The sequence below is a fragment of the Oncorhynchus clarkii genome, chromosome 7 (genome assembly GCF_045791955.1).
Source record: "Oncorhynchus clarkii lewisi isolate Uvic-CL-2024 chromosome 7, UVic_Ocla_1.0, whole genome shotgun sequence".
NCBI classification, from domain to species: domain Eukaryota; kingdom Metazoa; phylum Chordata; class Actinopteri; order Salmoniformes; family Salmonidae; genus Oncorhynchus; species Oncorhynchus clarkii.
The window spans coordinates 15,318,848-15,346,427 of NC_092153.1; the positions used below are offsets into that span (position 1 = coordinate 15,318,848).

General features: G+C 42.9%; 1 protein-coding gene across 1 annotated transcript in view; it reads right to left on the minus strand.

The window, feature by feature from the left end:
- The window catches only part of LOC139412930 (TRAF2 and NCK-interacting protein kinase-like), a 60,836-nt gene that overhangs the window by 29,942 nt on the left and 3,314 nt on the right, over positions 1 to 27,580 (minus strand). Inside the window, exon 2 of the mRNA XM_071159818.1 lies at positions 26,349 to 26,414. Within this exon, the coding sequence (XP_071015919.1) occupies positions 26,349 to 26,414 (66 nt within the window). The remainder of the gene's footprint in view (positions 1 to 26,348; positions 26,415 to 27,580) is intronic.

Here is a 27,580-nt window from a genome sequence, read left to right on the forward strand (position 1 = left end):
AGAGTCCATACGTTTCACCACGCACACACACACTTACTCACACACACACTTACACACATGTTCTTGGAGACATATTTTTCTTTTAGGATCAGTCCCAATTCCACAACTACAAAAGTCTCTTTGTTTGAAAAAAACAACAGAATTACTCCCAGAATAAAGCAGTCTATGGACCTCAAAGTCCACACACACACACACACACACACACACACACACACACACACACACACACACACACACACACACACGCACACACACACACACACACACACGTTGGTGGGGTGTGTGTGTGTCAGCTCTCATAGCAAGGAAAGCCCTTCTCTTCCCTAAGCCGACTCATTCGGAATGTAAACCGTCGTTCCTTTTTTCATTCGTTAATTCGTTATTCTCGCATGCCTTCCTGACCTAGATCTGCTGTCTGAAGCCTCATAGCCCCAACCAGCTGACGAGTGTGTGTGCAATTGCTTGTGTGTGTGGGTTTGTGTGTGTGTGTGCGTCCACTGCCAACTCCATTACACAGATCCCCTCAGACACATTTACTATGCAGGACACTTCCTGTCCGTAGCCTAGCAACAGACCTGGCTGTCCAACGTACAGTGGCCAACACACACACACACACACACACACACACACACACACACACACACACACACACACACACACACACACACACACACACACACACACAAGGAGAGGAGAAGAAGTGAGCATTGTCCTGCTAGGGGTGAGGGGGTAAGTGGGTGATGGGATGGACAGAATGACTGAAGGTTGGAGGCTATTTTTCCCCATTTCCATGACCACAGCAACCTTCCCCAGAGGAGGGAAAGATAAAAAGAAACCACTTTCTCCCTCCCTTCCTCCCTCCCTCCCTCCCTCCCCAGTCTAAGAAATGCATACTGTTTGCATATTGTGCCACACACACACACACACACACACACACCACTCTCCTTTCTACATCCCGATGTAAAATCGAAGGTTGACACATCTGGCACATTCCAAATGTGAACATCCCCCCTCCACAGCTACACACACCAAGCCCCCCATCCTCCTCATAGAACCCACACTTCCTCCCCTCCACAGCTACACACACCAAGCCCCCCATCCTCCTCATAGAGCCCACACATCCTCCCCTCCACAGCTACACACACCAAGCCCCCCATCCTCGTCATAGAACCCACACATCCTCCCCTCCACAGCTACACACACCAAGCCCCCCATCCTCCTCATAGAACCCACACATCCTCCCCTCCACAGCTACACACACCAAGCCCCCCATCCTCCTCATAGAACCCACACATCCTCCCCTCCACAGCTACACACACCAAGCCCCCCCATCCTCCTCATAGAACCCACACATCCCCCCCTCCACAGCTACACAGACCAAGCCCCCCATCCTCCTCATAGAACCCACATATCCTCCCCTCTCAATCCTATATGATTCCCCAGGCATCAAAGAGCCACTCTCTCTCCATAAACAGTTGAAGTCAGAAGTTTACATACACTTAGGTTGGAGTTTTTCAACCACTCCACACATTTCTTGTCAACAAACTATAGTTTTGGCAAGTTGATTAGGACATCTCCTTTGTGCATGACACAAGTAATTTTTCCAATGATTGATTACAGACAGTTTATTTCCCACAATTCCATTGGGTCAGAAGTTTACATACACTAAGTTGACTATGCCTTCAAACGGCTTGGAAATTTACAGAAAATTATGTCATGGCTTTAGAAGCTTCTGATAGGCTAATTGACATCATTTGAGTCAATTTGAGGTGTACCTGTGGATGTATTTCAAGGCCTACCTTCAAACTCAGTGCCTCTTTGCTTGACATCATGGGAAAATCAAAAGAAATCAGCCAAGACCTCAGGAAATAAATTGTACACCTCCACAAGTCTGGTTCATACTTGGGAGCATTTTCCAAACGCCTGAAGGTACCACGTTCATCTGTACAAACAATAGTACGCAAGTATAAACACCATGGGACCACGCAGCCGTCATACCGCTCAGGAAGGAGACACGTTGTCTCCTAGAGATGAACGTACTTTGGTGCGAAAGGTGCAAATCAATCCCAGACCAACAGCAAAGGACCTTGTGAAGATGCTGGGGGAAACAGGTACAAAAGTATCTATAACCACAGTAAAACGAGTCCTATATCGACATAACCTGAAAGGCCACTCAGCAAGGAAGAAGCCACTGCTCCAAAACCGAAGTAAAAAAGCAAGACTACGGTTTGCAACTGCACATGGGGACAAAGATTGTACTTTTTGGAGAAATGTCCTCTGGTCTGATGAAAGAAAAATAAAACTGTTTGGCCATGATGACCATCGTTATGTTTGAAGGAAAAAGGGGGAGGCTTGCAATCCAAAGAACACCATCTCAACCGTGAAGCATGGGGGTGGCAGCATCCTGTTGTGAGGGTGCTTTGCTGCAGGAGGGACTGGTGCACTTCACAAAATTGATGGCATCATTAGGATGGAAAATTATGTGGATATATTGAAGCAGCATCTCAAGACATCAGTCAGGAAGTTAAAGCTTGGTCGCAAATGGGTCTTCCAAATGGACAATGACCCTAAGCATACAAAAGTTGTGGCAAAATAGCTTAAGGACAACAAAGTCAAGGTATTGGAGTGGCCATCACAAAGCCCTGACCTCAATCCTGTAGAAAATGTGTGAGCAGAACTGAAAAAGCATGTGGAGCAAGGAGGCCTACAAACCTGACTGAGTTACACCAGCTATGTCAGGAGGAATGGGCCAAAATTCACCCAACTTATTGTGGGAAGCTTGTGGAAGGCTACCCGAAACGTTTGACCAAAGTTAAACAATTTAAAGGCAACACTATCAAATACTAATTGAGTGTATGTAAACTTCTGACCAACTGGGAATGTGATGAAAGAAATAAAAGCTGAAATAAATCATTATCTCTTCTATTATCCTGACATTTCACATTCTTAAAATAAAGTGGTGTCCTAACTGACCTAAAACAGGGATGTTTTACTAGGATTAAAATGTCAAGAATTGTGAAAAACTGAGTTTAAATGTATTTGGCTAAAGTGTATGTAAACTTACGACTTCAACTGTACCTCTGGGCCTTAAGCCTGGGATTATCCTAGCAGCCCAACCCAGCCATGGTGAGCCCTGAGCGGACAGAGCAGCAGGCAGAGAAGCATAATCCAGGCCCGTGCTCTGGAGCTACACAGGCGGTGTATACTGTACGTGCACAAATATGCAAACACACACACACACACCGCAGTGTAAGCTGGAGAGCCAGGTTCAGCAAATCAGTGTTTCACTCTAGCAGTTCCGGAGGTCAAATTAACAACCGAGGAGATTTACAGAGAAAGAGTGAGAGAGAGAGAGAGAGAGAGAAGAGAAGGATACACAGAGGAGAACAGAAGGATACAGAGAGGAGAGAAGACAAGGATACAGAGAGGAGAGAAGGATACAGAGAGGAGAGGAGAGAAGGCTACAGAGAGGAGAGGAGAGAAGGCTACAGAGAGGAGAGGAGATAAGGCTACAGAGAGGAGAGGAGAGAAGGCTACAGAGAGGAGAAAAGAGAAGGATAAGGAGAGGAGAGGAGAGAAGGCTAAGGAAAGGAGAGGAGGCTAAGGAGAGGAGAGGAGAGAAGAGAAGGCTACAGAGGGGAGAGAAGGCTAAGGAGAGGAGGCTAAGGAGAGGAGAGAAGGCTACCGAGAGGAGAGAAGGCTAAGGAGAGGACTGGAGGCTAAGGAGAGAAGAGGAGAGAAGGCTAAGGAGAGGAGAGGAGGCTGAGGAGAGGAGAGGAGGCTAAGGAGAGGAGAGGAGGCTAAGGAGAGGAGAGGATAGGCTAAGGAGAGGAGGCTAAGGAAAGGAGAGAAGGCTACAGAGAGAAGAGGAGAGAAGGCTAAGGAGAGGAGAGGAGAGAAGGCTAAGGAGAGGAGGCTAAGGAAAGGAGAGGGGAGCGGAGACTAAAGAGAGGAGGCTACTGAGAGGAGGCTAAGGAAAGGAGAAGGGAGCGAAGATTAGGAAGAGGAGGCTAAGGAAAGGAGAAGGGAGCAGAGGTTAAGGAGAGGGGGCTAAGGAGAGGAAGCTGAGGAAAGGAGAAGGGAGCGGAGTTTAGGTAGAGGAGGCTAAGGAAAGGAGAGGGGAGCGGAGGTTAAGGAGAGGAGGCTAAGGAGAGGAGGCTAAGGAAAGGAGAGGGGAGCAGAGGCTAATGAGAGGAGGCTAAGGAAAGGAGAGGGGAGCAGAGGCTAAGGAGAGGAGGCTAAGGAGAGGAGAGGGGAGCGGAGGCTAATGAGAGGAGGCTAAGGAAAGGAGAGGGGAGCTGAGAGGAGACTAAGGAGAGGAGGCTAAGGAAAGGATTGGGGAGCGGAGAGGAGACTAAGGAGAGGAGGCTAAGGAGAGGAGAGAAGGCTAATGAGAGGAGGCTAAGGAAAGGAGAAGGGAGCGGAGGTTAGGGAGAGGAGGCTAAGGAGAGGTGGCTAAGGAGAGGAGGCTAAGGAAAGGAGAGGGGAGCGGAGGTTAACCTCTTTGATCTCTAGGGGCGCTATTTCATTTTTGGATAAAAAACGTTCCCGTTTTAAGCGCGATATTTTGTCACGAAAAGATGCTCGACTATGCATATTCTTGACAGTTTTTGAAAGAAAACACTCTGAAGTTTCAGAATCTGCAAAGATATTGTCTGTAAGTGCCCCAGAACTCATTCTACAGGCGAAACCAAGATGATGCATCAACCAGGAAATGATCAGAATTTCTGAAGCTCTGTTTTCCATTGTCTCCTTATATGGCTGTGATTGCGCAAGGAATGAGCCTACACTTTCTGTCGTTCCCCCAAAGTGTTAGCAGCATTGTGACGTATTTGTAGGCATATCATTGGAAGATTGACCATAAGAGACTACATTTTCCAAGTGTCCGCCTGGTGTCCCTGCGTCGAAATTGGAGCGTAAAGCCAGGTGCAATTATTTTTCCATTTGAGAGCAAGGAGAAACCAGGCTTCCACGAAGGATATATCATTGAAGAGATATGTGGAAAAACACCTTGAGGATTGATTCTAAACCACGTTTGCCATGTTTCAGTCGATATTATGGAGTTAATTTGGAAAAAAGTTCGCGTTTTGAGGGCTGAATTTTCGTTTTTTTTTTTTTTTTTTTTTTTTTTTTTTTGGTAGCCAAATGTGATGTACAAAACGGAGCTATTTCTAATACACAAAGAATCTTTTTGGAAAAACGGAGCATCTGCTATCTAACTGAGAGTCTCCTCATTGAAAACATCAGAAGTTCTTCAAAGGTAAGTTATTTTATTTGAAGGCTTTACTTGTTTTTGTGATAGTTGCCTGCTAAATGCTAACGCTAATGCTAACGCTAATGCTAACGCTAAATGCTACGCTAGCTAGCTACTGTTACACAAATGATTGTTTTCCTATGGTTGAAAAGCATATTTTGAAAATCTGAGATGACAGTGTTGTTAACAAAAGGCTAAGCTTGAGAGCTAGCATATTTATTTCATTTCATTTGCGATTTTCATGAATAGTTAACGTTGCGTTATGGTAATGAGCTTAGGTCTATAAATAGAATCCCGGATCCGGGTTTGGTCGTCGCAACAGGTTAAGGAGAGGAGGCTAAGGAGACGAGGCTAAGGAAAGGAGAGGGGAGCGGAGGTTAAGGAGAGGAGGCTAAGGAGAGGAGGCTAAGGAAAGGAGAGGGGAGCGGAGACTAAGGAGAGGAGGCTAAGGAAAGAAGAGGGGACCGGAGGCTAATGAGAGGAGGCTAAGGAAAGGAGAGAGGAGCAGAGGCTAAGGAGAGGAGGCTAAGGAAAGGAGAGGGGTGAGGAGGCTAAGGAGAGGAGGCTAAGGAAAGAAGAGGGGAGCGGAGACTAATGAGAGGAGGCTAAGGAAAGGAGGCTAAGGAGAGGAGGCTAATGAGAGGAGGCTAATGAGAGGAGGCTAAGGAGAGGAGAGAAGGCTAATGAGAGGAGGCTAAGGAAAGGAGAGGGGAGCGGAGGTTAAGTAGAGGAGGCTAAGGAGAGGAGGCTAAGGAAAGGAGAGGGGAGCGGAGAGGAGACTAAGGAGAAGAGGCTAAGGAAAGAAGAGGGGAGCAGAGGCTAATGAGAGGAGGCTAAGGAAAGGAGAGAGGAGCAGAGGCTAAGGAGAGGAGGCTAAGGAGAGGAGGCTAAGGAAAGGAGAGGGGTGCGGAGGCTAAGGAAAGAAGAGGGGAGCGGAGACTAATGAGAGGAGGTTAAGGAGAGGATGCTAAGGAGAGGAGGCTAAGGAAAGAAGAGGGGAGCGGAGGCTAATGAGAGGAGGCTAAGGAAAGGAGAGGGGAGCGGAGAGGAGACTAAGGAGAGGAGGCTAAGGAAAGGAGAGGGGAGCGGAGAGGAGACTAAGGAGAGGAGGCTAAGGAAAGGAGAGGGGAGCGGAGACTAAGGAGAGGAGGCTAAGGAGAGGAGGCTAAGGAAAGGAGAGGGGAGCGGAGGCTAAGGAGAGGAGGCTAAGGAAAGGAGAGGGGAGCGGAGGCTAAGTTGAGGAGGCTAATAAGAGGAGGCTAAGGAAAGGAGAGGGGAGCGGAGGCTAAGGAGAGGAGGCTAAGGAGAGGAGGCTAAGGAAAGGGGAGGGGAGCGGAGAGGAGGCTAAGGAGAGGAGGCTCATGAGAGGAGGCTAATGAGAAGAGGCTAAGAAAAGGAGAAGGGAGCGGAGGCTAAGGAAAGGAGGCTAAGGAAAGAATAGGGGAGCGGAGGCTAATGAGAGGAGGCTAAGGAGAGGAGGCTAAGGGAAGGAGAGGGGAGCGGAGGCTAAGGAGAGGAGGCTAAGGAGAGGAGGCTAAGGAGAGGAGAGAGGAGCAGAGAGGGGGATAATGAGAGGAGGCTAAGGAAAGGAGAGAGGAGCGGAGAGGAGGCTAATGAGAGGAGACTAAGGAGAGGAGAGGGGAACGGAGAGGAGGCTAAGGAGAGGAGGCTAAGGAGAGGAGGCTAAGGAAAGGGGAGGGGAGCGGAGAGGAGGCTAAGGAGAGGAGGCTCATGAGAGGAGGCTAATGAGAAGAGGCTAAGAAAAGGAGAAGGGAGCGGAGGCTAAGGAAAGGAGGCTAAGGAAAGAATAGGGGAGCGGAGGCTAATGAGAGGAGGCTAAGGAGAGGAGGCTAAGGGAAGGAGAGGGGAGCGGAGGCTAAGGAGAGGAGGCTAAGGAGAGGAGGCTAAGGAGAGGAGAGAGGAGCAGAGAGGGGGATAATGAGAGGAGGCTAAGGAAAGGAGAGAGGAGCGGAGAGGAGGCTAATGAGAGGAGACTAAGGAGAGGAGAGGGGAACGGAGAGGAGGCTAAGGAGAGGAGGCTAAGGAAAAGAGAGGGGAGCGGAGGCTAAGGAGAGGAGGCTAAGGAAAGGAGAGGGGAGCGGAGAGGAGAGGAGGCTAATGAGAGGAGGCTAAGGAGAGGAGGTTAAGGAAAGGAGAGGGGAGCGGAGAGGAGGCTAAGGAGAGGAGGCTAATGAGAGTAGGCTAATGAGAAGAGACTAAGGAAAGGAGAGGGGAGCGGAGAGGAAGCTAAGGAAAGGAGAAGGGAGCGGAGGCTAAGGAGAGGAGGCTAAGGAAAGGAGAGGGGAGCGGAGGCTAAGGAGAGGAGGCTAAGGAAAGGAGAAGGGAGCGGAGGCTAAGGAGAGGAGGCTAAGGAAAGGAGAGGGGAGCGGAGGCTAAGGAGAGGAGGCTAAGGAGAGGAGAGAGGTACGGAGGCTAATGAGAGGAGGCTAATGAGAGGAGGCTAAGGAAAGGAGAGGGGAGCGGAGAGGAGGCTAATGAGAGGAGGCTAATGAGAAGAGTCTAATGAGAGGAGGCTAAGGAGAGACATCCCCAATCCTGTCTCTCTCTCTCACACTGAAGTCATTATTGATATCAGGCTAATTGACCCAGGGAGGTCTGGGTGGGTGAGGGGTACATTGTGGGTAAGTGGAGCGTGTAGCCTCGAGGGAGGAGTGGCCTAATGAACACACTGCCAAGTGTGTGTGTGTGCAAGATTGTGGGTTTGTGTGTCGTTAGCAACATGACTCATGGTAGGTGAAGAGATAACTATCTTTAAAGTTTTTCCACAGAAAAGGAAGGGGGAGGGAGAGAGAGCGGGGAGGGTGGGTGGGAGAGAGAGGGGAAAGAGAGCCGTAGAGGACAGGTGAGATTAGGTAAAGGAGTGGTGTTCTTCCCACGGCTAAAAATCCCATTCTCATCTACATTTGATTAAGACCCGCCCCTTTTCCCTAATAACACAATTTCCACTCCAGGTCTGTTTTAAATTGACCAATAACGGTCAGCGATGCACAAACCACAAGCACGTCATGTACACACTGTATTACACACTGTACTACACACACACACACACACACATCACTCTACACGTGCTTGCGTGCGTGTGTGAATCATACTCTAAAGTGTCGTGTGTCTTCTATTTTTAAATAGTGGTATTGACACAAACTGATGTGGTCAATCAACACATCAATCCATCAGTAGTGCTCTCTGTGCCCGACCGGGTCTCTCCTTAGGCATTCAGAGTTTACAGTAGTGTTCTCTGTGCCCGACCGGGTCTCTCCTTAGGCAGTCGGAGTTTACAGTAGTGTTCTCTGTGCCCGACCGGGTCTCACCTTAGGCAGTCGGAGTTTACAGTAGTGTTCTCTGTGCCCGACCGGGTCTCTCCTTAGGCAGTCTGAGTTTACAGTAGTGTTCTATGTGCCCGACCGGGTCTCTCCTTAGGCAGTCTGAGTTTACAGTAGTGTTCTCTGTGCCCGACCGGGTCTCTCCTTAGGCAGTCGGAGTTTACAGTAGTGTTCTCTGTGCCCGACCGGGTCTCTCCTTAGGCAGTCTGAGTTTACAGTAGTGTTCTCTGTGCCCGACCGGGTCTCTCCTTAGGCAGTCTGAGTTTACAGTAGTGTTCTCTGTGCCCGACCGGGTCTCTCCTTAGGCAGTCTGAGTTTACAGTAGTGTTCTCTGTGCCCGACCGGGTCTCTCCTTAGGCAGTCTGAGTTTACAGTAGTGTTCTCTGTGCCCGACCGGGTCTCTCCTTAGGCAGTCTGAGTTTACAGTAGAAAATAACAACTCCCATAGCCACCTTCAAATATTCTCAAGCAAGGGGAAAAGAGAGAGGGGGAACGTTGAAAAGAGAGAGAGGGGGAACGATGAAAAGAGAGAGAGGGAGAACGATGAAAAGAGAGAGAGGGGGAACGTTGAAAAGAGAGAGGGAAAACGTTGAAAAGAGAGAGAGGGGGAACGTTGAAAAGAGAGAGAAAACGATGAAAAGAGAGAGGGGGAACGATGAAAAGAGTGAGAGGGGGAATGATGAAAAGAGTGAGGGGGGGAATGATGAAAAGAGTGAGGGGGGAATGATGAAAAGAGTGAGAGGGGGAATGATGAAAAGAGAGAGGGGGGAATGATGAAAAGAGAGAGAGGGGGAATGATGAAAAGAGAGAGAGGGGGAATGATGAAAAGAGAGAGAGGGGGAATGATGAAAAGAGAGAGAGGGGGAATGATAAAAAGAGAGAGGAGGGAATGATGAAAAGAGAGAGAGAGGGAATGATGAAAAGAGAGAGAGAGGGAACGATGAAAAGAGAGCGGGGGGAATGATGAAAAGAGAGAGAGGGGGAATGATGAAAAGAGAGAGGGGGGAATGATGAAAAGAGTGAGAGGGGGAATGATGAAAAGAGAGAGATGGGGAATGATGAAAAGAGAGAGAGGGGGAATGATGAAAAGAGAGAGAGGGAACGATGCAAAGAGAGAGGGGGGAATGATGAAAAGAGAGAGAGGGGGAATGATGAAAAGAGAGAGGGGGGAATGATGAAAAGAGTGAGAGGGGGAATGATGAAAAGAGAGAGGGGGGAATGATGAAAAGAGAGAGGGGGGAATGATGAAAAGAGAGAGGGGGGGAACGATGAAAAGAGAGAAATTATTCAGTATGTTCTATTTCTGGATCTTTTATCAGCTCTAAGGGTACACACACGCACACACACACACGCACACATGGGCCATTAAGGCTTTTCATATGGAACAGAGAAATTTAGGGACAGATTTACACACACACACAAAATACATGACGGAAAAATGTCATTATATATTGATAAGAACTGCATGCAGAATGGAGGACAGAGAGAGAGAGAGAGAGAGAGAGAGAGAGAGAGAGAGAGAGAGAACGAGAGACATAGATGGATGGATTCCCAAAATCAATTTAGTTTGCAAGGGAGAGAGAGAATAACAGAGAGAGAGGTGGAAAGAGGGAGTGTTGATGGATCTTGGATACCAAGGGAGAAGAAGAAACAAGAGACTACACTACATTACAGTTAACAGGTTCAGTTAGGAAGAGATGAACTACACTACATTACAGTTAACAGGTTCAGTTAGGAAGAGATGAACTACACTACATTACAGTTAACAGGTTAAGTTAGAAAGAGATGAACTACACTACATTACAGTTAACAGGTTCAGTTAGGAAGAGATTAACTACACTACATTACAGTTAACAGGTTCAGTTAGAAAGAGATGAACTACACTACATTACAGTTAACAGGTTAAGTTAGAAAGAGATTAACTACACTACATTACAGTTAACAGGTTCAGTTAGGAAGAGATGAACTACACTACATTACAGTTAACAGGTTCAGTTAGGAAGAGATGAACTACACTACATTACAGTTAACAGGTTCAGTTAGAAAGAGATGAACTACACTACATTACAGTTAACAGGTTCAGTTAGGAAGAGATTAACTACACTACATTACAGTTAACAGGTTCAGTTAGGAAGAGATTAACTACACTACATTACAGTTAACAGGTTCAGTTAGAAAGAGATGAACTACACTACATTACAGTTAACAGGTTCAGTTAGGAAGAGATTAACTACACTACATTACAGTTAACAGGTTCAGTTAGAAAGAGATGAACTACACTACATTACAGTTAACAGGTTCAGTTAGGAAGAGATTAACTACACTACATTACAGTTAACAGGTTCAGTTAGGAAGAGATTAACTACACTACATTACAGTTAACAGGTTCAGTTAGGAAGAGATTAACTACACTACATTACAGTTAACAGGTTCAGTTAGGAAGAGATGAACTACACTACATTACAGTTAACAGGTTCAGTTAGAAAGAGATGAACTACACTACATTACAGTTAACAGGTTCAGTTAGAAAGAGATAAACTACACTACATTACAGTTAACAGGTTCAGTTAGAAAGAGATTAACTACACTACATTACAGTTAACAGGTTCAGTTAGGAAGAGATTAACTACACTACATTACAGTTAACAGGTTCAGTTAGGAAGAGATGAACTACACTACATTACAGTTAACAGGTTAAGTTAGAAAGAGATTAACTACACTACATTACAGTTAACAGGTTCAGTTAGGAAGAGATGAACTACACTACATTACAGTTAACAGGTTAAGTTAGAAAGAGATGAACTACACTACATTACAGTTAACAGGTTCAGTTAGGAAGAGATGAACTACACTACATTACAGTTAACAGGTTCAGTTAGAAAGAGATGAACTACACTACATTACAGTTAACAGGTTCAGTTAGAAAGAGATGAACTACACTACATTACAGTTAACAGGTTAAGTTAGAAAGAGATTAACTACACTACATTACAGGTTCAGTTAGGAAGAGATGAACTACACTACATTACAGTTAACAGGTTAAGTTAGAAAGAGATGAACAGCACTACATTACAGTTAACAGGTTCAGTTAGGAAGAGATGAACTACACTACATTACAGTTAACAGGTTCAGTTAGGAAGAGATGAACTACACTACATTACAGTTAACAGGTTAAGTTAGAAAGAGATTAACTACACTACATTACAGTTAACAGGTTCAGTTAGGAAGAGATGAACTACACTACATTACAGTTAACAGGTTCAGTTAGGAAGAGATGAACTACACTACATTACAGTTAACAGGTTCAGTTAGAAAGAGATGAACTACACTACATTACAGTTAACAGGTTCAGTTAGGAAGAGATGAACTACACTACATTACAGTTAACAGGTTCAATTAGAAAGAGATTAACTACACTACATTACAGTTAACAGGTTCAGTTAGGAAGAGATGAACTACACTACATTACAGTTAACAGGTTCAGTTAGGAAGAGATTAACTACACTACATTACAGTTAACAGGTTCAGTTAGGAAGAGATTAACTACACTACATTACAGTTAACAGGTTCAGTTAGAAAGAGATGAACTACACTACATTACAGTTAACAGGTTCAGTTAGAAAGAGATTAACTACACTACATTACAGTTAACAGGTTCAGTTAGGAAGAGATGAACTACACTACATTACAGTTAACAGGTTCAGTTAGGAAGAGATTAACTACACTACATTACAGTTAACAGGTTCAGTTAGGAAGAGATTAACTACACTACATTACAGTTAACAGGTTCAGTTAGGAAGAGATTAACTACACTACATTACAGTTAACAGGTTCAGTTAGGAAGAGATTAACTACACTACATTACAGTTAACAGGTTCAGTTAGGAAGAGATGAACTACACTACATTACAGTTAACAGGTTCAGTTAGGAAGAGATGAACTACACTACATTACAGTTAACAGGTTAAATTAGAAAGAGATTAACTACACTACATTACAGTTAACAGGTTAAGTTAGAAAGAGATGAACTACAATACATTACAGTTAACAGGTTCAGTTAGGAAGAGATTAACTACACTACATTACAGTTAACAGGTTCAATTAGAAAGAGATGAACTACACTACATTACAGTTAACAGGTTCAGTTAGGAAGAGATGAACTACACTACATTACAGTTAACAGGTTCAGTTAGGAAGAGATTAACTACACTACATTACAGTTAACAGGTTCAGTTAGGAAGAGATTAACTACACTACATTACAGTTAACAGGTTCAGTTAGAAAGAGATGAACTACACTACATTACAGTTAACAGGTTCAGTTAGAAAGAGATTAACTACACTACATTACAGTTAACAGGTTCAGTTAGGAAGAGATGAACTACACTACATTACAGTTAACAGGTTCAGTTAGGAAGAGATGAACTACACTACATTACAGTTAACAGGTTCAGTTAGGAAGAGATGAACTACACTACATTACAGTTAACAGGTTCAGTTAGAAAGAGATGAACTACACTACATTACAGTTAACAGGTTAAGTTAGAAAGAGATGAACTACACTACATTACAGTTAACAGGTTCAGTTAGGAAGAGATTAACTACACTACATTACAGTTAACAGGTTCAGTTAGAAAGAGATGAACTACACTACATTACAGTTAACAGGTTAAGTTAGAAAGAGATTAACTACACTACATTACAGTTAACAGGTTCAGTTAGGAAGAGATGAACTACACTACATTACAGTTAACAGGTTCAGTTAGGAAGAGATGAACTACACTACATTACAGTTAACAGGTTCAGTTAGAAAGAGATGAACTACACTACATTACAGTTAACAGGTTCAGTTAGGAAGAGATTAACTACACTACATTACAGTTAACAGGTTCAGTTAGGAAGAGATTAACTACACTACATTACAGTTAACAGGTTCAGTTAGAAAGAGATGAACTACACTACATTACAGTTAACAGGTTCAGTTAGGAAGAGATTAACTACACTACATTACAGTTAACAGGTTCAGTTAGAAAGAGATGAACTACACTACATTACAGTTAACAGGTTCAGTTAGGAAGAGATTAACTACACTACATTACAGTTAACAGGTTCAGTTAGGAAGAGATTAACTACACTACATTACAGTTAACAGGTTCAGTTAGGAAGAGATTAACTACACTACATTACAGTTAACAGGTTCAGTTAGGAAGAGATGAACTACACTACATTACAGTTAACAGGTTCAGTTAGAAAGAGATGAACTACACTACATTACAGTTAACAGGTTCAGTTAGAAAGAGATAAACTACACTACATTACAGTTAACAGGTTCAGTTAGAAAGAGATGAACTACACTACATTACAGTTAACAGGTTCAGTTAGGAAGAGATTAACTACACTACATTACAGTTAACAGGTTCAGTTAGGAAGAGATGAACTACACTACATTACAGTTAACAGGTTAAGTTAGAAAGAGATTAACTACACTACATTACAGTTAACAGGTTCAGTTAGGAAGAGATGAACTACACTACATTACAGTTAACAGGTTAAGTTAGAAAGAGATGAACTACACTACATTACAGTTAACAGGTTCAGTTAGGAAGAGATGAACTACACTACATTACAGTTAACAGGTTCAGTTAGAAAGAGATGAACTACACTACATTACAGTTAACAGGTTCAGTTAGAAAGAGATGAACTACACTACATTACAGTTAACAGGTTAAGTTAGAAAGAGATTAACTACACTACATTACAGGTTCAGTTAGGAAGAGATGAACTACACTACATTACAGTTAACAGGTTAAGTTAGAAAGAGATGAACAGCACTACATTACAGTTAACAGGTTCAGTTAGGAAGAGATGAACTACACTACATTACAGTTAACAGGTTCAGTTAGGAAGAGATGAACTACACTACATTACAGTTAACAGGTTAAGTTAGAAAGAGATTAACTACACTACATTACAGTTAACAGGTTCAGTTAGGAAGAGATGAACTACACTACATTACAGTTAACAGGTTCAGTTAGGAAGAGATGAACTACACTACATTACAGTTAACAGGTTCAGTTAGAAAGAGATGAACTACACTACATTACAGTTAACAGGTTCAGTTAGGAAGAGATGAACTACACTACATTACAGTTAACAGGTTAAGTTAGAAAGAGATTAACTACACTACATTACAGTTAAGGAGAGGAGGCTAAGGAAAGGAGAGGGGAGCGGAGGCTAAGGAGAGGAGGCTAAGGAGAGGAGAGAGGTACGGAGGCTAATGAGAGGAGGCTAATGAGAGGAGGCTAAGGAAAGGAGAGGGGAGCGGAGAGGAGGCTAATGAGAGGAGGCTAATGAGAAGAGTCTAATGAGAGGAGGCTAAGGAGAGACATCCCCAATCCTGTCTCTCTCTCTCACACTGAAGTCATTATTGATATCAGGCTAATTGACCCAGGGAGGTCTGGGTGGGTGAGGGGTACATTGTGGGTAAGTGGAGCGTGTAGCCTCGGGGGAGGAGTGGCCTAATGAACACACTGCCAAGTGTGTGTGTGTGCAAGATTGTGGGTTTGTGTGTCGTTAGCAACATGACTCATGGTAGGTGAAGAGATAACTATCTTTAAAGTTTTTCCACAGAAAAGGAAGGGGGAGGGAGAGAGAGCGGGGAGGGTGGGTGGGAGAGAGAGGGGAAAGAGAGCCGTAGAGGACAGGTGAGATTAGGTAAAGGAGTGGTGTTCTTCCCACGGCTAAAAATCCCATTCTCATCTACATTTGATTAAGACCCGCCCCTTTTCCCTAATAACACAATTTCCACTCCAGGTCTGTTTTAAATTGACCAATAACGGTCAGCGATGCACAAACCACAAGCACGTCATGTACACACTGTATTACACACTGTACTACACACACACACACACACACATCACTCTACACGTGCTTGCGTGCGTGTGTGAATCATACTCTAAAGTGTCGTGTGTCTTCTATTTTTAAATAGTGGTATTGACACAAACTGATGTGGTCAATCAACACATCAATCCATCAGTAGTGCTCTCTGTGCCCGACCGGGTCTCTCCTTAGGCATTCAGAGTTTACAGTAGTGTTCTCTGTGCCCGACCGGGTCTCTCCTTAGGCAGTCGGAGTTTACAGTAGTGTTCTCTGTGCCCGACCGGGTCTCACCTTAGGCAGTCGGAGTTTACAGTAGTGTTCTCTGTGCCCGACCGGGTCTCTCCTTAGGCAGTCTGAGTTTACAGTAGTGTTCTCTGTGCCCGACCGGGTCTCTCCTTAGGCAGTCGGAGTTTACAGTAGTGTTCTCTGTGCCCGACCGGGTCTCTCCTTAGGCAGTCGGAGTTTACAGTAGTGTTCTCTGTGCCCGACCGGGTCTCTCCTTAGGCAGTCTGAGTTTACAGTAGTGTTCTCTGTGCCCGACCGGGTCTCTCCTTAGGCAGTCTGAGTTTACAGTAGAAAATAACAACTCCCATAGCCACCTTCAAATATTCTCAAGCAAGGGGAAAAGAGAGAGGGGGAACGTTGAAAAGAGAGAGAGGGGGAACGATGAAAAGAGAGAGAGGGAGAACGATGAAAAGAGAGAGAGGGGGAACGTTGAAAAGAGAGAGGGAAAACGTTGAAAAGAGAGAGAGGGGGAACGTTGAAAAGAGAGAGAAAACGATGAAAAGAGAGAGGGGGAACGATGAAAAGAGTGAGAGGGGGAATGATGAAAAGAGTGAGGGGGGGAATGATGAAAAGAGTGAGGGGGGAATGATGAAAAGAGTGAGAGGGGGAATGATGAAAAGAGAGAGGGGGGAATGATGAAAAGAGAGAGAGGGGGAATGATGAAAAGAGAGAGAGGGGGAATGATAAAAAGAGAGAGAGGGGGAATGATAAAAAGAGAGAGGAGGGAATGATGAAAAGAGAGAGAGAGGGAACGATGAAAAGAGAGAGGGGGGAATGATGAAAAGAGAGAGAGGGGGAATGATGAAAAGAGAGAGGGGGGAATGATGAAAAGAGTGAGAGGGGGAATGAGGAAAAGAGAGAGATGGGGAATGATGAAAAGAGAGAGAGGGGGAATGATGAAAAGAGAGAGAGGGAACGATGCAAAGAGAGAGGGGGGAATGATGAAAAGAGAGAGAGGGGGAATGATGAAAAGAGAGAGGGGGGAATGATGAAAAGAGTGAGAGGGGGAATGATGAAAAGAGAGAGGGGGGAATGATGAAAAGAGAGAGGGGGGAATGATGAAAAGAGAGAGGGGGGAACGATGAAAAGAGAGAAATTATTCAGTATGTTCTATTTCTGGATCTTTTATCAGCTCTAAGGGTACACACACGCACACACACACACGCACACATGGGCCATTAAGGCTTTTCATATGGAACAGAGAAATTTAGGGACAGATTTACACACACACACAAAATACATGACGGAAAAATGTCATTATATATTGATAAGAACTGCATGCAGAATGGAGGACAGAGAGAGAGAGAGAGAGAGAGAGAGAGAGAGAGAGAGAGAGAGAGAGAGAGAGAGAGAGAGAGAGAGAGAACGAGAGACATAGATGAATGGATTCCCAAAATCACCTTAGTTTGCAAGGGAGAGAGAGAATAACAGAGAGGTGGAAAGAGGGAGTGTTGATGGATCTTGGATACCAAGGGAGAAGAAGAAACAAGAGACTACACTACATTACAGTTAACAGGTTCAGTTAGGAAGAGATGAACTACACTACATTACAGTTAACAGGTTCAGTTAGGAAGAGATGAACTACACTACATTACAGTTAACAGGTTCAGTTAGAAAGAGATGAACTACACTACATTACAGTTAACAGGTTAAGTTAGAAAGAGATGAACTACACTACATTACAGTTAACAGGTTCAGTTAGGAAGAGATTAACTACACTACATTACAGTTAACAGGTTCAGTTAGAAAGAGATGAACTACACTACATTACAGTTAACAGGTTAAGTTAGAAAGAGATTAACTACACTACATTACAGTTAACAGGTTCAGTTAGGAAGAGATGAACTACACTACATTACAGTTAACAGGTTCAGTTAGGAAGAGATTAACTACACTACATTACAGTTAACAGGTTCAGTTAGGAAGAGATTAACTACACTACATTACAGTTAACAGGTTCAGTTAGGAAGAGATTAACTACACTACATTACAGTTAACAGGTTCAGTTAGGAAGAGATGAACTACACTACATTACAGTTAACAGGTTCAGTTAGGAAGAGATGAACTACACTACATTACAGTTAACAGGTTAAGTTAGAAAGAGATGAACTACACTACATTACAGTTAACAGGTTAAGTTAGAAAGAGATGAACTACACTACATTACAGTTAACAGGTTAAGTTAGAAAGAGATTAACTACACTACATTACAGTTAACAGGTTCAGTTAGGAAGAGATTAACTACACTACATTACAGTTAACAGGTTCAGTTAGGAAGAGATTAACTACACTACATTACAGTTAACAGGTTCAGTTAGGAAGAGATGAACTACACTACATTACAGTTAACAGGTTCAGTTAGGAAGAGATTAACTACACTACATTACAGTTAACAGGTTCAGTTAGGAAGAGATTAACTACACTACATTACAGTTAACAGGTTCAGTTAGGAAGAGATTAACTACACTACATTACAGTTAACAGGTTCAGTTAGGAAGAGATGAACTACACTACATTACAGTTAACAGGTTGAGTTAGAAAGAGATTAACTACACTACATTACAGTTAACAGGTTAAGTTAGAAAGAGATGAACTACACTACATTACAGTTAACAGGTTCAGTTAGGAAGAGATTAACTACACTACATTACAGTTAACAGGTTCAGTTAGGAAGAGATGAACTACACTACATTACAGTTAACAGGTTCAGTTAGGAAGAGATTAACTACACTACATTACAGTTAACAGGTTAAGTTAGAAAGAGATGAACTACACTACATTACAGTTAACAGGTTCAGTTAGAAAGAGATGAACTACACTACATTACAGTTAACAGGTTCAATTAGAAAGAGATGAACTACACTACATTACAGTTAACAGGTTCAGTTAGAAAGAGATTAACTACACTACATTACAGTTAACAGGTTAAGTTAGAAAGAGATGAACTACACTACATTACAGTTAACAGGTTCAGTTAGAAAGAGATTAACTACACTACATTACAGTTAACAGGTTCAGTTAGGAAGAGATTAACTACACTACATTACAGTTAACAGGTTCAGTTAGGAAGAGATTAACTACACTACATTACAGTTAACAGGTTCAGTTAGAAAGAGATTAACTACACTACATTACAGTTAACAGGTTCAGTTAGGAAGAGATTAACTACACTACATTACAGTTAACAGGTTCAGTTAGGAAGAGATTAACTACACTACATTACAGTTAACAGGTTCAGTTAGAAAGAGATGAACTACACTACATTACAGTTAACAGGTTCAGTTAGGAAGAGATGAACTACACTGCATTACAGTTAACAGGTTCAGTTAGAAAGAGATTAACTACACTACATTACAGTTAACAGGTTAAATTAGAAAGAGATGCACTACACTACATTACAGTTAACAGGTTCAGTTAGAAAGAGATGAACTACACTACATTAAAGTTAACAGGTTCAGTTATAAAGAGATTAACTACACTACAGGTTAAATAGAAAGAGATTAACTACAATACATTACAGTTAACAGTTAACTTATTTTCCACCATACTTTGCAAATAAATTCATAAAAAAATCCTACAATTTGATTTTCTGGATTTTTTTTCTCATTTTGTCTGTCATAGTTGAAGTGTACAAATGATGAAAATTACAGGCCTCTCTCATCTTTTTAAGTGGGAGACCTTGCACAATTGGTGGCTGACTAAATACTTTTTTGCCCCACTGTATGAAGTGGGTAAAACAGTAGGTAAACATAATTCAAGTGACTAGTGTTCCATGTCTATGTACATAAGGCAAAACTCTAAGGTGTAGGGTGAAGTACCGTGACTAAGTGTCAGGGCAGGGTGCTGGGCGGAGGCCGGTTAGTGGTGACTGTTTAACAGTCTCATGGCCTGGAGATAGAAGAGGTTTCTCAGTCTCTTTGTCCCAGCTTGGAAGTGCCTGTACTGTCTCCGCCTTCTAGATGTAACCAAGACTACGGAGATGATTGTGGACTACAGGAAAAGGAGCACAGAGCACGTCCCCATTCTCATCAACGGGGCTGTAGTGGAGCAGGTTGAGAGCTTCAAATTCCTTGGTGTCCACATCAACAACAAACTAACATGGTCCAAACACACCATGACAGTCGTGAAGAGGGCACGACAAAGCCTATTCCCCCTAAGGAGACTGAAAAGATTTGGCATGGGTCCTGAGATCCTCAAAGGGTTCTACAGCTGCAACATCGAGAGCATCCTGACCGGTTGCATCACTGCCTGGTACAGCAATTGCTCGGGCCTCCGACCGCAAGGCACTTCAGAAGGTAGTGCGTATGACCCAGTACATGACTGGGGCAAAGCTGCCTGCCGTCCAGGACCTCTACACCAGGCGGTGTCAGAGGAAGGCCCTAAAAATTGTCAAAGACCCCAGCCACCCCAGTCATAGACTGTTCTCTCTACTACCGCATGGCAAGCGGTACCAGAGTGCCAAGTCTAGGACAAAAAGGCTTCTCAAAAGTTTTTAACCACAGACTATATGCATTGTGTGCCCCCCCTCCCCCTCTTTTACGCTGCTGCTACTCTCTGTTTATCTTATATGCTTAGTCACTTTAACTATATATTCATGAACATACGACCTAAATTGGCCCGACCAACCAGCGCTCCCGCACATTGGCTAACCAAGCTATCTGCATTGTGTCCCGCCACCCTCCACCCGCCAACCCCACTTTTACGCTTCTGCTACTCTCTGTTCATCATATATGCATAGTCACTTTAACGATACCTACATGTACATACTACCTCAATAAGCCTGACTAACAGGTGTCTGTATATGGCCTTGCTACTCTTATTTCAAATGTATTTTTACTGTTGTTTTATTTCTTTACTTACCCACACACACACACACACACACACACACACACACACACACACACACACACACACACACACACACACACACACACACACACCTTTTTTTGGCACCATTGGTTAGAGCCTGTAAGTCAGCATTTCACTGTAAGGTTTAAACCTGTTGTATTCGGCGCACGTGACAAATAAACTTTGATTTGATTTGAATAGATGGTTGTGGGGTGAACAGGCCGTGGCTCGGGTGGTTGAGGTTTTGATGATCTTCTAGGCCTTCCTGTGACACCCGGTACTGTAGATTGGAGGGCAGGAAGTGTGCCTTTGAATGTTCAAGGGACATTTAAAGTTCCTTGATAGAAGCCTCTCCTCCGTAGGTATAATTATCTTAGCCTAATCCAGATAACACATGTCATAACAAGAAGCCCAGCGCTTCAAGCCAAGCCTCCTCCTCCACCCTTTATCGCTCTCAGTCGTTGCTTTCTCCCCACACGCAACATTTCAGTCACATCTCACGCCCTACACATCCATTTCGTATGATATGTTACGATTTACAATTCGTCCGATAAGTTTCGAGTTGCAATTCGTACTATATGTTACAAATTCCAATTTGTTGTTGCTAACATTAGCTAGGTGAGGGGTTAACGTTACGTTTAAAGGGTTAAGGTTATAGAGACCTTGGACTCTTTTACAAATGCGCCCTGTATATACACAACATAAATATACACATTATACCCAACCAGTGCTGTGTGCCCCCGGTGATGCGTTGGGCAGATCGCAACACCCTCTGGAGAGCTCTGCGGTTGCGCCTTCTTCACCACACTGTCTGTGTGAAGGCACTATTTCATGTTGTCAGGGAACTTTTGATCCTCTCCACTGGGGTCAAAAGATACAGCTACAGTATACTGCAGTAGACAGGTTTAGTATATACTACAGTATACTGCAGTAGACAGGGTTAGTATATACTACAGTATACTGCAGTAGACAAGGTTAGTATATACTACAGTATACTGCAGTAGACAGGGTTAGTATATACTACAGTATACTGCAGTAGACAAGGTTAGTATATACTACATTATACTGCAGTAGACAGGGTTAGTATATACTACAGTTTACTGCAGTATACACTACAGTATACTGCAGCAGACAGGTTTAGTATATACTACAGTATAATGCAGTAGACAAGGTTAGTATATACTACATTATACTGCAGTAGACAGGGTTAGTATATACTACAGTATACTGCAGTAGACAAGGTTAGTATATACTACAGTATACTGCAGTAGACAGGGTTAGTATATACTACAGTTTACTGCAGTGGGCCTATATGGCTATAGTATATTACAGTAGACATGGTTAGTATATACTACAGTATACTGCAGTAGACAAGGTTAGTATATACTACAGTATACTGCAGTAGACAGGGTTAGTATATACAGTACAGTACACAGGGTTACTACAGTATACTGCAGTACAGCAGTGGGCCTATATGGCTTTAGTGCATTACAGTAGACAGGGTTAGGGTTAGTATATATTACTGTATACTGCAGTAGACAGGGTTAGTATATACTACAGTATACTGCAGTAGACAGGGTTAGTATATACTACAATATACTGCAGTACAGCAGTGGCTATAGTGTATTAGGTATATGGCTATAGTGTATTACAGTAGACAGGGTTAGTATATACTACAGTATACTGCAGTGGGCCTATATGGCTATAGTGTATTACAGTAGACAGGGTTAGTATATACTACAGCACACTGCAGTAGACAGGGTTAGTATATACTACATTATACTGCAGTACAGCAGTGGGCCTATATGGCTATAGTGTATTACAGTAGACAGGGTTAGTATATACTACAGTATACTGCAGTAGACAGGGTTAGTATATACTACATTATACTGCCGTACAGCAGTGGGCCTATATGGCTATAGTGTATTACAGTAGACTGCAGTAGACAGAGTTAGTATATACTACAGTATACTGCCGTACAGCAGTGGGCCTATATGGCTATAGTATATTACAGTAGACAGGGTTAGTATATACTACAGTATACTGCAGTAGACAGGGTTAGTATATACTACAGTATACTGCAGTACAGCAGTGGGCCTATATGGCTATAGTTTATTACAGTAGACAGGGTTAGTATATACTACAGTATACTGCAGTAGACAGGGTTAGTATATACTACATTATACTGCCGTACAGCAGTGGGCCTATATGGCTATAGTATATTACAGTAGACAGGGTTAGTATATACTACAGTATACTGCAGTAGACAGGGTTAGTATATACTACATTATACTGCAGTACAGCAGTGGGCCTATATGGCTATAGTGTATTACAGTAGACAGGGTTAGTATATACTACAGTATACTGCAGTACAGCAGTGGGCCTATATGGCTATAGTGTATTACAGTAGACAGGGTTAGTATATATTACAGTATACTGCAGTAGACAGGGTTAGTATATACTACAGTATACTGCAGTACAGCAGTGGGCCTATATGGCTATAGTGTATTACAGTAGACAGGGTTAGTATATATTACAGTATACTGCAGTAGACAGGGTTAGTATTTACTACAGTATACTGCAGTGGGCCTATATGGCTATAGTGTATTAGTAGTGTATAGTGTATTAATGTAGACAGGGTTAGTATATACTACAGTATACTGCAGTGGGCCTATATGGCTATAGTGTATTACAGTAGACAGGGTTAGTATATACTACAGCACACTGCAGTAGACAGGGTTAGTATATACTACAGTATACTGCAGTACAGCAGTGGGCCTATATGGCTATAGTGTATTACAGTAGACAAGGTTAGTATATACTACAGTATACTGCAGTAGACAGGGTTAGTATATACTACAATATACTGCAGTAGACAGGGTTAGTATATACTACAGTATACTGCAGTACAGCAGTGGGCCTATATGGCTATAGTGTATTACAGTAGACAGGGTTAGTATATACTACAGTATACTGCAGTAGACAGGGTTAGTATATACTACAGTATACTGCAGTAGACAGGGTTAGTATATACTACAGTATACTGCAGTACAGCAGTGGGCCTATATGGCTATAGTGTATTACAGTAGACAAGGGTTAGTATATACTACAGTATACTGCAGTAGACAGGGTTAGTATATACTACAATATACTGCAGTAGACAGGGTTAGTATATACTACAGTATACTGCAGTACAGCAGTGGGCCTATATGGCTATAGTGTATTACAGTAGACAAGGTTAGTATATACTACAGTATACTGCAGTAGACAGGGTTAGTATATACTACAGTATACTGCAGTAGACAGGGTTAGTATATACTACAGTATACTGCAGTACAGCAGTGGGCCTATATGGCTATAGTGTATTACAGTAGACAAGGTTAGTATATACTACAGCACACTGCAGTAGACAGGGTTAGTATATACTACAGTATACTGCAGTACAGCAGTGGGCCTATATGGCTATAGTGTATTACAGTAGACAAGGTTAGTATATACTACAGTATACTGCAGTAGACAGGGTTAGTATATACTACATTATACTACAGTATACAGCAGTGGGCCTATATGGCTATAGTGTATTACAGTAGACAGGGTTAGTATATACTACAGTATACTGCAGTACAGCAGTGGGCCTATATGGCTATAGTGTATTACAGTAGACAAGGTTAGTATATACTACAGTATACTGCAGTAGACAGGGTTAGTATATACTACATTATACTACAGTATACAGCAGTGGGCCTATATGGCTATAGTGTATTACAGTAGACAAGGTTAGTATATACTACAGTATACTGCAGTAGACAGGGTTAGTATATACTACAGTATACTGCAGTAGACAGGGTTAGTATATACTACAGTATACTGCAGTACAGCAGTGGGCCTATATGGCTATAGTGTATTCCAGTAGACAGGGTTAGTATATACTACAGTATACTGCAGTAGACAGGGTTAGTATATATTACAGTATACTGCAGTAGACAGGGTTAGTATATACTACAGTATACTGCAGTACAGCAGTGGGCCTATATGGCTATAGTGTATTACAGTAGACAAGGTTAGTATATACTACAGCACACTGCAGTAGACAGGGTTAGTATATACTACATTATACTGCCGTACAGCAGTGGGCCTATATGGCTATAGTGTATTACAGTAGACAGGGTTAGTATATACTACAGTATACTGCCGTAGACAGGGTTAGTATATACTACAGTATACTGCAGTACAGCAGTGGGCCTATATGGCTATAGTGTATTACAGTAGACAGGGTTAGGGTATAGTACAGTATACTACAGTTAGTATATACTACAACACACTGCAGTAGACAGGGTTAGTATATACTACATTATACTGCAGTACAGCAGTGGGCCTATATGGCTATAGTGTATTTCAGTAGACAGGGTTAGTATATACTACAGTATACTGCAGTACAGCAGTGGGCCTATATGGCTATAGTGTATTACAGTAGACAGGGGGTTAGTATATACTACAGTATACTGCAGTGGGCCTATATGGCTATAGTGTATTAGTAGTGTATAGTGTATTACAGTAGACAGGCTGAATGTCATCCAGCAAATGAGGCGTGACTTTCAGTCAGAGAGCATCGTCAGCAATAACTGAACTCACATAACTCTCACACCCCACACACACAAGCAGACACACAAACACACATGCACAAGATGCAAGTCTCACAGAAACACCTCTCTTGCGCATTTTCTCTCACAAATGCACAGAAACACACACACACATACGGAAGAGGCTGTCAAACTTTATCTGTGGCTAACAGTGTTGACCTCTAGCTGACCTCTTTTGTTAATCCAATCAGAGCACAACTCTACTCCCCATTCCAACATGACCTTCACACACACACACTAGTCCATTATACACAAACATAAACACTAGTGACGGGGGAAAAATATTGATACAGTTACATAATCAGGATATTATTTTGGGATTGTAACGTTTGGACAATATCGCAACATTATTTTTGTGCTAGTTGGCTGTACCTGTACCTGCACCAAAAACCCTGTATATTACCTTCATAGCTTGTTATCCATCTGATTTTTACATTGGGAGCCAATTTGTTTTCAGCACTTTTATTTCGGTGACTTTTATTATGTTTTCTCATGGCTCTTGTCTCTCGTCTCCCTGCAGCAGACATGGTGAGCAATATGTCTGGAACATCGAATCGCAATAATATCACAGTATCGAATCACAATAATATCACAGTATCGAATCACAATAATATCACAGTATCGAATCACAATACATATAGAATCGTGAGAATCGCAATACACATCGCATCGGCACCTAAGTATGGTGATAATATCATATCGTCCCTGGCAATTCCCATCCCTAATGAACACAGTTGAAACAACATATTCAAAGGTGCATCTATAAAGGAATGACTTCACGGGAGAGGAGAGGACAGATAAAGAAAGGAGAGGAAACGAAAGGAGAGGAGAGGAAAGGAGGTTTGTAAAAAAAGACAGTGACACTTGGGCTCACACTGGAGCAACTGAGACCCCGAGCCACCATTACGCCAATCAAACATAAACCCCTGACAGAGGCAGAGACGGGAAATCGCTCAGTCATATCCTGTGTCCTGAAATATACATCCCTCTGCATCTTGTCAGATACAAATGACTGTTTCCTACTGATAAGAGATAGGGGGGGAGAGGGAGACCAGGGGGGAGAGAGGGAGACCAGGACAGAGAGAAAGAAGTGTGTGTCTTACCTTGTACACCTGTCCGTAGGTTCCATTGCCCACCAACTCCACCAGCTCAAAGATGCCTGCTGGGTCCTAAAGAGAGACAGATTCGGAGTCACAGTTCAAACAGACATTTAGCTCGAAGCTGGCAGTTATAGAGGTGTTAGCTTGATGCTAGTCCCCACCCCAGACATACAGACTGTTATCTTGATGCTAGCACATATAGACAGTTAGTTTGATGCCAGCCCCAAAACATAGACAGTTAGCTTGATGCTAGCCCCCAGAGATAGGCTACAGACAGTTAGCTTGAAGCTAGCTGATGCTAATAGACTGCTACTGTCGATAGCTAGCTAAAGTGGCTTCATAACGATCAGCTTACTAGACAGTAGAGTTTACAAGAGGAATCGCTAGACCCCAGCAGAGAACCCAGTGACCTTACATACATACACACACAGACAGACACAGACAGACACACACACACACTTTGCTGTGTTGCTAAGGCATTCCAACAATAGCTGGAATTCAACTCCCCCCTCTGTAGCCCTCACTCTCTTTCACTTTCTTCTCTCACTCCAACTCTCTCTCTTTCTCTCTCTCTCCATTCATCTCCAGCCAGCCTGAGTAGACATATGTAGCTCTCACAGTTTAGTTCTCTCGTTCTCTCTCATTCCAGCCCGTCTCTGAGAAATGCTATGGCACTGTCATACTTTCTTTTATTCTCTCTCTCTCTCCATCGCTCTCTCATTCCAACAGACTTGAGCCTTTTGGCTGTGGTGGTTTTACTCTCTTTCCATCTGTCTCTCCCTCCATCTCTCATTCCAGCAGTATATAAGCACCACTGTGGCACTTCTACTCTCTTTTATGTTCTCTCTCAAGCTATCTCCTCATCTCGTCTTCCCTTCTTTACCTACTGTGGTACCATGAGAAACACAGAAACACTCACTCTTCTACTCAAGCCCACACAAGAGTTAGTGATCAAGTGTGTCTAAGTGTGTGTGTGTGTGTGTGTGTGTGTACAGAGTCTAACAGAGTGTTGTTGCTGCTCCAGTTCATTCATATCCTCAGGCTAACTGATAGAAAAGTGTCCGTTATCATGACTATTTAATATAACAGAATGGGCTCACAGGTTGTGTGTGAGATGATTAGATTGTAGTAGGTTAGTGGATGATGGGAGTCACGTTGTAACTGGTCCTATCTAAACAACCACTGTCATGAGAGAAGGACTCTACTGTACCGGATGACTCACACAAATGTTCTCT